Raw genomic sequence first — 14583 nt, 5'->3', positions numbered from 1 at the left:
TGGAGACAGCCAGGAGAAGCCTGTTCTGTACCTGAGACCACAATGACTGTTTTTGATTAAATGCTAGAGTTTGGGGAGTGGGTCGTTGCACCATTTGCACATTGTTGCACGACTTCTTTTTTGGAAGGAACACTGTCATATTGCAAAATTTTGTGGGCTGGGAGATTTTTTGGTGCAGGGAGGGGGAACAAAGTAATAATATTTGTGACTTGGACAGTGTCCCATTGAAAACAGGAGCTTTGTTTGCATTTCCCTTCTCTCCTGTGGAAAAGGGTGACCTAAGTTCACTCATGGAGAACTGAAGTTTGTGACAGGGACTGTTACCCAAAGGACAGTGATGCCACTGTGATCTGTCAGTCTCACCTTTTGCACAGGAGACTGCTTGTCTTCTGCCCAGAAACTCTTGTTTCAAGCCCAAAAATCTGGGCTTGAATTGGGGCATCTGTCAGTGGTGGTGGGATTTTTTTCTTAACAAGAAGTAAAAACTTGAAAGTTTCCATGTAGCAGAGCAAATGAACTTTGAAGGGTGGAGGAGGGTCCAGAGGTAAGGATCCCTTTTGGCACAGAGAGTGAACCAACCCAGAAAATTACCTGGGTGGGTAGGAGATAAATTGATTGGTATTAAGTGTTCCCTGCACCATGAACTCTCTGAGTACCTCTTGGCCTCTGTGGGGGTGGATTTCCCCTTTTCCTGGTGTTTGTGCTCCCCAGCTGCAGAAGGAGGATACCAAACCCTCCACAGAGGTGGTGCCCAGCCAAACATGAGTTTTACAGGTCTGTCCTGCCTTGGAGCTGGTGGATTGGCTGCCTTTGAGAGTTGCTATGGCTGTGGCTGATTTTGTAACTATTGTGTTGAATTTGGAAGACAGGGAATTACAGGTTTTCTTTTGTTTGCTTTGTTTGGCTACTCTGTTTTCTCCTCCAGTCCTTCTTGTCCAGTCACTATAATGTTACTTTCTAAAGGTTAATGACAGTGCCCAGAGCCCAGTTCCTCCAGCTGGCCTCTGGGCTGTTGTTAATTACTCTGCCTTGGCGGGGAGATTGCTGGGTGAATGAAATGGGAGAGAGGAACTGCTAGAAAAGATGTTTTCTATAAAATATGTGGAGAGGTAGTAAATCAAGTGAAGTTCTTTCTCTGTTTTCATTGTCACCAGCCCACTGATAACAGCCATGTTTAGAGGTTTCATTGTCCTACTTGAAAGAAACAGGTCAGGCCTATCTTGGGAGAAATGTTTAGAAATCTGCTTTTTAGATTACTTTTTTTTTTAAAAGAAAGTAGGTAAAAGTTTATAAGATATCTGAAGATTGGTGCATTGTTTTCTGCAGCAGTCTATATATGTTGTTTTTCCACATATTTACTGGACCCAAAGCTGCATAAGAGTGTTTGAATTGGTTGAATTATTTTGTTTAACTGTTCCAATATAATGTCCCCAACGGAAAGTTTGCCAGAGTCAAGCTGGACTGTTTCCAATTCCAGTTTTAAAAGTGCATTTTGGGTGTGAGCTCTGTGATCCAGGGACATCCCCCTGCCTCTCTGATTTTCCTTAACTCGCTGAAGTCAACTTGGTGCATTCATCTTGTGAGGATTTAACTGCAGGACTTCAGCTGGTGATGGTTCAACTCGTGGGTTTGGATATGTGGGTCTGAGCATTGTTCTGTCAACTTTTTGTACCTGTTAGGTGGAAGGTCCAGCAGCAATGTAGGCAGCCAGCAGTGACCAGCTGGGAGTGCTCACAGTGCTCACAGTTCTATCCACAATGGTTTGTGAGCCTTGTGCTTCAGAATTTGGAGGGATTTTAAATCAGTCAGGCTGGTTCAGGAAGTAAGACAAAGTGCGTGTTTGTTTCCTGGTGCTTTTCTGTTTAATCTGAAACAGAAAAGTTGATTCATTGATTAGGAAAAACATAGTGACAGATTTTCAGTCTTGTTTCTTATCTCTTTATCTTCTCCATGACCCTGGGGATTTAGGTGGAGGGTCAGGTCGTGGCCTTGTTGGTCCAGAATTTAGAGCGCCTGGACGAAAGTGTGAAAGAGGAGGCTGATGGTGTCCACAACACTCTGGGTAAGCGGCTGCTGCACAGCCCCTTGCTTCTTTCTGTGGTTTGTACCAAAGAGTGTGAGTTATCCCTTCCTTTCCCTCCTCTTCTTTTTCCCTTAAACTGCCAGCATTGCAGTACAGAATCTGGTGCAGGCACAGCTTGGAATCACTTGTCCCTGGAGTGAGAGCTTGTCCTTTGTCCCATGGCTGCATGAAAGGTGCCTCTTCCCAAACCAGTTGTGTTGGGAGGTGTGGATCACTGCACTGCACTAGAGGCAATCACAGAGCTGTTTAGGTTGGTAAAGCTGTCTAAGATCAGAGTCCAGCTATTAACCCAGCACTGTCAAAACCACCACTAAGCCATGCCCAAAGTGCCACATCTCCACAGCTTTTAAAAACCTCCAGGAAAGTGCTCCACTATCCATGTATTTACTATAAACATATCTGTGAGCTATACTTTGTTTTTGTCTTAGCAGTATATTTAACTTCCAGGTAGTAAAACATTCGCAATTCATGGAAGGACATAACTGCCTCTCTGCTCCCTGATCTTTGCACAGTGCAGAACCATTGCAGGGTGGTGCCACTGTTGGCAGTCAGACCATCACACACTCCTTACAGTCCTTCAGGATTGCAATCTCCCAGGACTGTAAGAATGAGAGAGGCTGGAAACATGATGTTTGTAACTTTTGGTGGGGAAAATAATCTGTTTTCTGTGTCTTCCTTTCCAGGAATCGTGGAGAACATGGCAGAGTTCCGGCCGGAGATGTGCACGGAGGCTGCACAACAGGGCCTCATGCAGTGGCTGCTCAAGAGGCTGAAGGTGACCTGGTTTCTCACTTTCCTTCTACAGACCAGTTAGCGCAAAAACTAGCTTAAGAAAAGCCAGTCATGCTTGTGTGTGTTGTGAAAGTCCAATTAAGGACAAAAAGTTACAGTTCAGGGTCTATGTCCGCAGCAGTTTTAGTTTGGACACATGCTTTGGTCTTATTTTGCAGTATTTTGCAGTAGAAATTGTCTCTTTTATATTTTCATATGATTCATGTATGTTGGATTTCCATGTGTGAGATCTGTAGGACTACAAAAGCTGACCAGAGAGAGGGGACACCAGTATTAACCATTTAATGGCCTTTGCTTTCCACATTTCTAACACTTCTTTGAGTTTTAAGTGATGTCTGTGTTTAAATCCTGCTGAGGACAGCTTTTGCTCTGAACTCAGCTAATTGCCTTTTAAATTAAAAGCTGCTTTTCATTCACTGCACCCTGTGATAGTGAGTTACACACGTTAACTCTTGTGTGAAAAGATGCCTAAACATTCACTGGAAAATGCTGTAGAAAAGGAATGGATAGTTCAGCCCTCTCACAGAAATAGTAAAGGAAATTTAGCAAAGAAATTCAGGCTGTTCTCTAACCTGTCAGTAATGCATTAGCACTTCCAGGCTTAGAAGTGATTAGAAAGCCTTTGAATTCCAGAAATTCTCCATCAGCTGTGTAAGTGCAGGTACCCCTCTGAGTGCTTCACATGCTTGTTAGCAGAAGTAACCTGTAATTTCTCACTACAGTAGTAACATAATGATGTCCTTTGGTTAAAAAGAAAAAGTGAAGTTAATTTTAGTTTTGGCAGGTAGGTACTGCTGCCTGCCTTGGAATTGCTGTGGCAGCTGAAAGACTGAGCAACTTGAGGAAGCAAAATAATCCCAACTAGGTTCCCTTGCCTGGTGCCACAGAACATGAATACTCAGTATTGGCTGTGTTATCCATCGATTTGGGATGTGGGATCAGACAGGGCTTTTTCTTGCCTGTACAGGGTTGTGGGGAACTAATGAACCCCTCTCCAGGTGCTTTGACTCTTGGCAGCACTTGGTCTTGAATCTCTTGCCCTGACAGATGTGTTTGGGATTAACCTAGGATCTTGGCAGCTGGGTAGAGCTGCTGTGAAATGTCTGTGGGATAAGTTTTAAGATCAGGGTTCTGTCTGGGTAGTGATGAGGACATCTGGCACACAGCACAGAGCATGACTTTCTGTTTCCTGACAACATTTCAGGTCTTATAATTGTATTGTGACTGTCAGAGCTGCCTCAGAAAGCTCAGGTGGAATGCTCATAGCTCACTTCTGCAAACACTGGCAGGGTTTGATGGTGTGTGCAGTCTTGGGAGATGAGATGTTTCCCAGGATTTGCAGGCCAGCAGTTGGTCACCCCATAGCAGAAGCTGGCAGGGCTGTGCAGCACTGAGCACCGTCCCCTCTCCTCCATGGTCTGCCTGGAGGTGTCACCTGACAGCTGTAAATACCATCCTCTGCAGAGTGTCTGGGGATCATTTGGAATGAAAAGCTTTATTTAAAGGCAATACTTGGTGGTGTTTGGGGTCTTCCTGCTTTCCATATTTCTGTGTGTTGTGTGGTGCTTGCACACCATGCTCTGTTCCATGGCAGGACTGTCCATTGTGCTGCAGGGAGTTGTGTGTTTGGGGAAAAAACTGGGGGAGAAATACTGTATTTTAAGCCTAGTACATCTTCTTTTTCCCTTCTTGAACAGTGGAGTATAAAAAGCTGGTAACTGATGATTTTAAAATTTGTTTTATTTTATGAGTCCCTCAATAAATCAGGTTGTGTTATTATCTGATTGGTTAATGTTCAGTCTCTTTCTGTAGATGAAGCAGCTTTGGCAGCATGCAAAAACATTGGATCCAGTTCAGAATCCACTCTAGGGATTTTTTTTTTGTTCAAATTCAACATTTTCATTTCATTGTGACTTCTTTAGCATATGTGAGGATGGAGGGAATATCTGAAATGGAAGTTATGTGATTGTGCAGGCAAAACCCATCTCATGTTCTTCTCACTGTGACACTCTGATCCTCACAGGAAACTCTGGCAGTTATTATATAATGTTATTGTGATGTATGTTCTGAAATTCTGGTTTTGCTGACAGGCACAGACTTCCAGAGCAGAGATAAGTGCTGTGCACCCACGTAACATTGTGGAAAATATATCACAGGAAAGAGATTCTGTGTGGCAAACAACTGGAGACTGTTCTTAGGGGTTTTGATCCGACTTGGCCAAACCTACTGATGTAGGGCCATGTGAAGAATCACAGTGAACCTTCTACATGTGTGCATGAGCCCACATGCACCTCCCATCACCCCTATCAGAATTGTTACTGTTCTGTCACTGATGAAAACTGCAGAATTACTGCAGTTGGGTTTTATTTTAAGTGCTGCTCATACATTTGGTGATGTGATTAATGTGTTCTTCAAATCAGTGAGATGCTGAGGGCCGTGCCCTGATGGGTCTCTTATTCCTTCCCCCACAGGCTAAGATGCCTTTTGATGCCAACAAGCTGTACTGCAGTGAGGTGCTGGCAATTCTGCTCCAGAATAATGATGGTGAGCCATGCCTGCCATATCTCTGTCAGTGAGGGCAAAATCCAGGCTTCTCTCAGATCACAGCAGCCCTTTTCTGCCTCCAGCTCCCCTTTGTTGGCTTAACTCTCCCCCATGTGCTCCCTCGCCTCCACCTTCTCTTTCTCTGCAGCTTTTGTGCTCTGTCAAGCTGTATTGATTTTGTTTGCTGATGTATCAGTGTTAGATAGCTGTAAAATCTGACAGTTAGCTTCATTTTTCTCTCTCTTTTCCCCCTTCCCCCCACCTCCGTCTAGACAACAGAGAATTGCTTGGGGAGCTGGATGGGATTGATGTGCTGCTTCAGCAGTTATCTGTGAGTAATTCCCACATGCCTTCTCTTCCACTGCTGGGCTGGGTGGGAGGAGTGGAAAATATCCAGGGTGCAGGTGCTGTCCTAGCAGTGCTTCACATTTGGTGAGGCATAATCCCCAAATACCTTCCATGTGGTGTGTCATCCGTGGTCAGTGTGATGAATCTCTTTTGTAAAGATGTTAATGTTGAGGTACATGGAAATTTAATTATTACATTATAATTTCATGGCAAGTTGGAGGTAGGAAGTATTGGAATTGGTGCATCTTCAGCACACTCCTCTCCAAGCCCAGGGCTGCCCATGTTTGAGCTGGCTGAAGGCAGTGTGTTCATAGCTCACCTATGTTTCTTCAGGCAGTGCTGCCTGCAGCACCCTCAGGTATGGATTGTGTAGGAACTCTGCTAATCAGATTATCCACATACTTGAGTGTGAATTTGCCCTTCCCCTTGCAGGCCCTGTGTCTTATCCCTTAAATCTTGCACCAGGCTGCTTTACATTTGTGGATGCACAGTCAGGGCAGCAAAGGGCAGCAGATACAGAGGATGCAGCAGTGACCTGTGTGATCACTGGCTGACACTGTCAGGTGCTAGAGCTTTTTTTTGCTTTTTTTTTTTACAGCCCAACATTTGGGGGTAATTTTGCTTTCTTTGTCATTCAGGTGTTTAAACGGCACAATCCAAGTACAGCAGAGGAGCAGGAAATGATGGAGAACCTGTTTGACTCCCTTTGCTCCTGCCTAATGCTCAGCTCCAACCGTGATCGCTTCCTGAAGGGTGAGGGTCTGCAGCTGATGAACCTGATGCTCAGGTACCTCATTAACATTGTGATTTCCTTCCTGCTTTTGATGTGCCAATACATGTTCTGGCTAGATATTTGTGGTTTTGTTTTAAAATTTCTGTGTTAGGATATTTGTCTGTCTTCTCTTTTTTTTCCCAGCAGGTAGGTAAGTTGGACTTTCTCAGACATGAGGTCTCCACTTTTTGTCTTTGTTTCCTAAGAACTGAGGTTGCCACAGTGGCTGCTGGAAAGTGGCAGATCTTTTGTCTGGGTGTCTACCATAGAGAATGCTGTAGGTCAGGTAAACCCTCTGAGGATTTAAATGACCTTTATGAGGGCAGAAAAGACCTTTGGATGTCTCTAGGGAAAACATTTTTCCTTTTGTTCCCCTGTTCCGGCTCCACTGTGTTGTGTAGCCTCTGAGCTGCTGAATTTTTGTGGATGCTGACACAAAAATTACTTAGTGAATGGGGCATAAGTTTGCATTTCTGGTGCTGTGCTTTGTCACACCCTGAACCTCTGGGGTTTCTCTGCTCTCTCTTCACTTTTCCTTGCTGGCCTAGCACCGAGTTGTGTCTGCTGGGCTGTCTGGCTCCCCAGAGCTGCGGGAGGGCACAGCGGGCTCCGTCTGGCTGTCCCCAGAGTGCCAGGCTGTGTGCTGGAGGGTTAGCAAACACCAGCCTGGAATGCTGAGCTCCTGCAGCTCAGGGCTGGGGAATGTGTGGCAGCAGGGAACTGAATAAATAACCCAACTTGGATTATTCAAATAGGAACACTGGGTTTTCTTGAGGCTAATTAAGGAAAAGCTCCAAAACTAAGAACGGGAGGGAGTCTTCCCTCTGCCTGGAGTCCTAAGCTGCTAAACCAGCCTTGCAGAACTAATTAGTTGGAGTTCTTGTGCCATGTGGGTGGGATTCAGTGTTTGGATTTTTAAGAGCTTTTTACCCATTTTTTGACTCTATTGTTTACCACTCTCTGCACCAGCATCCCAGCTGGAATATTATCACAAGAGGAAAATTTCTCCTTGGCTACGTTTTGCCCCCCACAGTAGTCGCAAAGGGGTTGGGAGGGACAGAGTGTGATGGATCTGTCAGCAGCAACTCTGTCTGATGGACAGAGTTTCCAAGGCCTCAATTTGTGGATTCTGCAGTTTGACTGGGATTGGTAAAGTCACAGTGGAAAAAAACTAGCAATTCACAGAATTTATTCTAGAAGCTTCTGTCACTGCTGTCCACAGGCACGTACTGTACTGGCAGCTGATTATTTTATATTATTTTAAACTCTTCTAATCTAGTTTTAGTGCTTAGAAGCTCTCACAGGTGCTCAGTTTTTTTTGGACAGAGCAACTTAGGTGACCACAATCTGATGTTGTAAATAAGGAGTGCATGTGGATAGTTGTGATCTGGAGCTGTACATCTGTATCTTCTTGATACCTTCATGATAAACAGCAGGGAGCAGACATGCCATTCAGTTGTGATTGGCCACCTTGCCCACAAAGAAGGCAGAGTATTTTTCTCTCCTGTTGGTGTCCTCTGAAGGCTGGGGGCAGAGATCTGTTATTTTTTTGATTTTACTTTGGAGGTGGTTAATCACTGTACCACAGTCTGTGCGGATGAAAGGACAAATAGGCAAAGTTGAAAGTGTATTGACATGATGTGAGATAGATAAGCTGTGTGAGAATAAAGATATCAGGCTTGAATCTCCATTACTGTCGTAGGGAACACAGCATTCTGTGTCTGGTGCTGCCCAATCCATCCAGTCAAGTTGTTCCATTATTGATGGTTGTGCACACAGGCCTGCAGAGAGCTGCAGCAGCTTTCAATGAGTATTTAATGGGCTCATGATATTCCTACAGATAGTCATGAGAACAGGATGGTTTCTGTTGTGCTGAGCCTTTAAATGTGTGGCCAACAGCAAAAGGTGATGTTGTATCATGTGAACTTCTCCTGGTTTATGGGGGGTCAGTGGTAATGCCTGAAAATGAGTCCAGTGTGGCTGATGTGCCTTATGTGCATGTCCACAGCCAGATGGGTCCTGGACTCATGCTGTGATCTGGGAGTTGATTCAGGGTTGGCCCTGAAAGAATTGGGGCTTCACCAAGCAGGTACATGGGAGGTGAGCAGAGGGTCTGGGAGAAAAGCAGGTCGAGAGGGATGAATCTGGGGTGAAGGAGTTTGGAGATACAGTGAGAGCAGGACTATATATAATTATTTAATTTACATCTCTGCACCACGGGAAGCTTGTTTATTTTATGTCGCATCTTTATCAAAACCAAAATAATTTATCAAGGTAGTAGGCACCAGCAGAAAATTTAGAAATATCCCTTAGAATTAAACTAAATTTTCTTTTTAGGTCAGGAAGTACTTCTTAGTGCTCAGACTTCTTAGCCTTCCCCTAGTAACCTAACTGCAGTTGAGCCAAAAGAGAGGAGAACAGGCTTGTCCTGCTCTCTGGTCACTGACAGGCAGCTCATTGCTTTGGCTGTACAGCTGTGTGGGGCTGGAGGAGATGCAGCTGTGCTGCTCCCAGGGAATGTGTCAGGGAGATTCTTTGTTGCTCAGGAAAATGACGTGTGGCTTTCCCAGCTATGAACTGAGGAGCTTGTGTATGCACAGAGACAAATACAGCCCAGGGAGCTCACGGACCTGCATCATTTGGGCCACAAAATGTTCTGTCCTGCAGCTATGCTGGGACTTTTCTTGGCCTCAATAAAAGCTTTTGTCTCCTGTACAGCCAAACAGGGTGAACAACTCCTCATGGGTCCCTGAAGCTTTTCTGTAGCTATTTCAGGGTATATTTTTTTATGATTATTAAAATATTTCTGTTTTCTTATCCTGCTGTTCCTAATGACCCCTGGAAACATAAGCTGTCTCTTTACTAAATCTTCTGGTTAATTAAACGGAACCATTTTATGCACACTTTCCCAGGAAATCTAGTGTTCTGCTTCTGCTGGTGTTTTGGAAAGTTAAATGTTCTGCTAATGTGGAAAGTACAAATAATGTCAGCACCTCTATTTTTTTTAAATAATAGAATGTATCAAAAGAATTGTCTCAGATGTAAAGGTGTTAAAAGGGGGAAAACAGTGGCCAGTGAATAAAGTTGTAATTCAGAGTTTCAGTGAAACTGAAACCCCTCCTCATTTGGTGATTCTCATGTTTGCTTGTCTGTGAATTAGTGTTCAGCTAAAAGTTCCCTCAATGAGCACAGATGAGACTAAGATAAACTGCTTGCCCTCCGGCAGAATAAATATTTCAAATAAAATCAACTCCAGACAGTCCAGGCAAGCAGCTATTGATCTCTAAAAGCCTGAACTTAAACCCAATGAATATTCCAGAGCTCAGCTCTGCACAGCCTTCCTAAATGCTGATCAATATGCAATTACTTCCCCTGAAAACATTTCTGGTGTCATCTGGCCTAAGGAGTACGTTATTTTTAGCTTTCTGTAGTGGGGATGTGGGGGTGCCAAACTACCCTCCTGCATAGCCCTTGGCTGGTGGGGGGGAACTCAGGGTCCAGCTCCCCTGTGCCCTCCCACCACGGGGTCAGAAGTGCCTGTGGCTGCACAGGGCAGGGTCACTTCAGGCTGAAGTGTTCATATATGGGTATTTTAGTTTGCCTAGAACAGGCCAGGGTCTGTCTGCTTCCTCCCATTGTGTGGTTGCTGGTGATGGGATTTCATTATTAACTGACCCAGCTATGCTCACCAAACTTACGCCTTTATTAAATTAAACTACTGTTAGATCAAAATCCTGATCTTTTTGGCATGATAGTATTTGCCTTTTGTATCCAACACAGCCTCCCCTTCTGTTTTTTGCCAGTGTTTGTAAAGGAGTAAAAAAATATCTTCTTCAGTAGCCAAGAAATAAGAAAAAAACCCCATGACAATAAAATACATAAAATGGAATAAAAATAGAGAATAAAAAGAAATAAAAGACATTAAAAAAGAAATAACCAAGACAATATTCTCAGCCACAGTTTTGAAAAGAGTTACTGTTGATGCAATGTTTTGGCTTCTAGAAGAGAAATCTAGCTTACAGCTTGTGCTCAGACTCTTCATCTTGTCCTTGTCGTGTTCCTTTCCCTTGTCTCCTTAAAGTAGAATGCTCCAAAGCTCCTCATGTCCCTGTACAATTTAATTTACCTCTTTTCACAGAGAGAAGAAGATTTCCCGCAGCAGTGCCCTGAAGGTGCTGGACCATGCCATGATTGGACCAGAGGGCACTGACAACTGTCACAAGTTTGTGGACATCCTTGGGCTGAGAACCATCTTCCCTCTCTTCATGAAATCACCCAAAAAGATAAAGAAAGTTGGAACAACTGAAAAAGAACACGAAGGTAGGTGTGCTTCCAGATCTTTCTTATTGCCATGGAGGAGGTGAAGGGACAGCCAGTGTCTGAAAAGTACCTGCAGGGAGGAGGGAAGGGCACAGCACCCATCTCTTTGCAGCTTTCAGGTTTGAGTGTCCAGCCTGCTGCTCCCTGATACAGCTGGCTGTTGAGGGCACACTTGTCCTGCTTGTTTTGGTATCAGCAGCTCCTGGCGATTCCATTTTGTGTGCTGTTAATAAGTTATTTTACTCCTGTAGAGTCTGTTGTTTGAAGCTCTTACTCTGATGCAAAACTCTTTTGAAAAGAGTAATGAGGCAACTACAAATGTCACCTCAAAAGCAGTGTTTTCATGGCTCTGAGCACTGAAGTGTGACTGGATGAACATCAGGCATTGCAGAAACAAACTGCATTGCTTTTGAAGTTGTTTTTTTTTCCCTTTTTATATTTTTAACTCTCTGCCCTGGAAAACTGCTTTAACAGAGATCTGCTGTAGAATAAAACTATGATTACTGTGGGACCTTTTGCTGAGCTGAGTGGTCAGTCCCTCCTGCTCCTGGTAACACTGCCTTTCCCATTTTGTTGATCATGGATTATGTCTTGGAAGAAACTTCAAATACTACCAGTGATGCTTAAGGTTTTGTACCAGTTCATTGCTCACATCATTTCTACAGAGGGTGAATATTGTCTAAAGCTGAAGAGGTGTGAGTAGGTCTCACATGTGCCTAGGATCCATCCTGAACTCCTGCAGCAAGCCAAGGGAAAATGGAAGGAAATAGCAAAAGCATGGGAGCTCTAAACCCCAGTTCCCTGTTTTGGGACAGTTCTGGCAGCTCAGCTGGAACTCAGGTGTTTTCCCAAGGCCAGGAGGGAGGTGCTGTCCCTGCAGAGCTCTCTGGGTGCTGGCTGTGGCATTGGCTGGGACTGAGCAGCTCCTTTCTCTGGCTGAGCTGGGGACAGCAGCTGCTTGTTCTCCCTCCTGAGGACAAGGAATGGGCACTGGCATGGGATGAGCATATGTGTGGCACTTTCCCCCACATATGGAGAGTTTGGGCTCACCTGTCACCCAACCCCAGAGCAATTCACTCACCTGCTGACAGTTCTGGTTACTTTATTTGCCTTGTGTTGGTTGTCTTGTGTAGATAATGATGAGGGAGAAGTGCTGTTGTGTAGTTTGGGGTTAATTCAGTGGACTTGCAGAGATTGGTTTCTCTAGGTTATGTAATAAAATTGCAGGTTTATATAATAAAATGTGCAATTTATGCTTCGAGGGATTTTGGGGATGTTTTGAAATTTTCATTTGCAGTATGAAAATGAGGTTTGTTTAATTCTTCTTACTGAGAGAAAGCTTCAGCTGGAATAGGAGGTTCTGAGTAGAGATCTATCTATGGCTCATGCCATTGACTTAATTTTTCAGTTTTGGAAAGTGAGCTAATCTCTGTCTCATCTGCTGCTTCTGGAGACTGCAGCTGATACCTGTGTGCAGTCCTGGCTGCTGTGAGGATTAGTCTGGAAAGCCCTGACAGGGTCAGTTCCTGACTATTTCTGTGATAGCATGAAAAGCCAATCTGGCCTCAGGAAAACTAAGTGATCCATGCAAACAGGATTTGTATCACACCTCCATCTCATTATCATGCTGGAGAAATGGAGAACATTAAGATGAGTCCAGAAATCAGTTCTATTAAAATAAACTCTCCCTAAAAGGCTGTGGTAGTCCAATTTTCTTTGTTTTGCATCACTGGGCAGGTGAGTTACTGAATTTCTAACGACAGGAGGTAATAGAGATGTTCAACAGGGTTCCCTGGAGCCTGTCACGCCGTTGTCCTGACACGGTGTAAGCAGCACAGTGTGTGCTTTTACCCTGCTGAGTATTGCCCCAACCATGCAGCAGTTGCTCCTGGGGGAACATGGCACAGGCACCTGGGTGCCTCTGGCTTTAAGGGAAATGGTACAGGTGTGGCATGATGCAGCTGGTTCCCTCTGTGCTGTTCTGGTCCTAGGACTGTGCTGCTTTTTGCTTATCTCTTTGTTTATTGATCAGAAAGAATGCTTGTGTTCAGTCTTTGTCTTTTCTCATAAAAACTTTATCCGGTGTTCAATCTGTTTAAAAAAAAAATATTTAGAACAGTCTTGTATTAGGAGAGCTTTCATGTGTATGCCAAATGGGGGAAGATATTCCTTTAAAGGATTCTTTGGAATGGCTTTGCAGCAGTGGCATCAGTATTTATTTAAAGCATCTCTGAGGAGCTGGGCTGTGCTTGCCCTCTCTGCATTACTGCTGGGATGGTGTCAGGCTGGGCAGCCCAGGCTGTGCTGTAAAACACAAAATCCTCAGTGGGTCTGAAACCTGGGGCCTAATTACAGCTGCCTAAAAGCCAGCCTTGCTGAAATGCTCCAGGGCTGGATGAGGTACCAAACAGCTCTGCTGAAGGGTTTGTCCTGCCTGTCCCTTTGTGGCTGGGGGTCCTGGAACCCGCTGTGGCTCCAGGTACATCACCTCTCACAGGACATCCAGTGCTCAATCTCTAGAGCACCAAATATTCTGTATGTATCTGATGGTTGTAGGAAAATATCCCCTTGTCTTTATTTTATAGCAGTGTTGCTATTTACATAAGAGATAGTCTATAAAACCATGTTTGTTTTATTGTCTCTAAGGCGGTGTTCTGAATGTGACAAAATAATAAATACCCCGGTGGAAAAAAAAATCTCAATGTGACTTACTGAGCTTTTATTTATTGCAGAAATTTATAATCCAAATTAAATTTGATAAAAGTAACTTCTCTGTAATGTATTTCTTCCTTTCTAAATGCTAGCATAAAGGTGTCAGTGCTGGTTAGCTACATTTTAAACACTGTCAGTGTTTAAAAATTATTTTACTCTAGGGAGCCTGTGAACAATTTAAATCCAAACTGCACGTATTTATGCTTTATGTACACTATGTAATTAGGAAAAAAGAAGGAGAAAATTTCTTAACCATCTTTATGGATGATCTGAGCCTGAAGATTGGGCCTGTGGTGTCTAACTGAGTGCACATTATCTACACTTGAATTTTGCCTGTGTTTGTACAGATCATTATATTAGGATATTAGATTTGGGAGAAGATACTCGGAAACAATTTCCCTTTTTCTGAGGCAGTGAAGCAACTCAAACCAGAAATATTTTGCAGTTGAAGACAGAAATGGCTTAGAGTTTTCCTGTGTCTGTGGGGTTGCAGTGTTCATGTGAGTGCCCAGCTGGGTTGGACAGCCACAGAGAGAACCAGCCTGGCTGTGTAGGAGGTTGTGTGCTGTGAACTGCTTGAACAGCAGTGTCCCTGTAGTGTCTGTGATTGCAGGGAATGGACAGAAATCTGCCTCTGGGTGGTTCTTGGCATAAATAGAGGGTAAGATTTTAAAGAACACTTCTGTGTTGAGACTTTTGAAATGTGGGGGTTGCTATATGAGCATCTGCATTCCCAAAACCTTCCTGTTGCACAGCTGAGGGTCAGGATGTCCCCCTGTCCATGAGGGTGCAGCAGCTCAGCACACTCGAGTCACAGCACAGTTGGATGTTAGCTTGAAATTCTTGAACAGTCTCAGTGAACTAAAAATGAAGAAAACACAAATTCCTCCTGAATTAGAGTCTAGTGAAGCAATCATAGCTGGCTCGACAGGCTGTATATCCTCCTGCTCCTTCTCAGGGTGGTTATTTGCAGTCGAGTTTTGCTCACTTGGAGAGTGTAATGAACTATAAA

At 44.1% G+C, this 14583-nt stretch overlaps 1 protein-coding gene across 1 annotated transcript in view; it reads left to right on the top strand.

Annotated features, from left to right (window-relative positions):
• Nucleotides 1–14583, top strand: part of CTNNBL1 (catenin beta like 1) — a 46524-nt gene that overhangs the window by 14795 nt on the left and 17146 nt on the right. The window contains exons 6-11 of the mRNA XM_033075108.2: nt 1969–2062; nt 2767–2858; nt 5347–5419; nt 5692–5750; nt 6406–6554; nt 10678–10859. Of these exons, the coding sequence (XP_032930999.1) occupies nt 1969–2062; nt 2767–2858; nt 5347–5419; nt 5692–5750; nt 6406–6554; nt 10678–10859 (649 nt within the window). The remainder of the gene's footprint in view (nt 1–1968; nt 2063–2766; nt 2859–5346; nt 5420–5691; nt 5751–6405; nt 6555–10677; nt 10860–14583) is intronic.

Source organism: Catharus ustulatus, chromosome 17 (genome assembly GCF_009819885.2).
Source record: "Catharus ustulatus isolate bCatUst1 chromosome 17, bCatUst1.pri.v2, whole genome shotgun sequence".
In the NCBI taxonomy this organism is placed as follows: Eukaryota; Metazoa; Chordata; class Aves; order Passeriformes; family Turdidae; genus Catharus; species Catharus ustulatus.
This window is presented reverse-complemented; position numbering and strand designations above follow the sequence as displayed.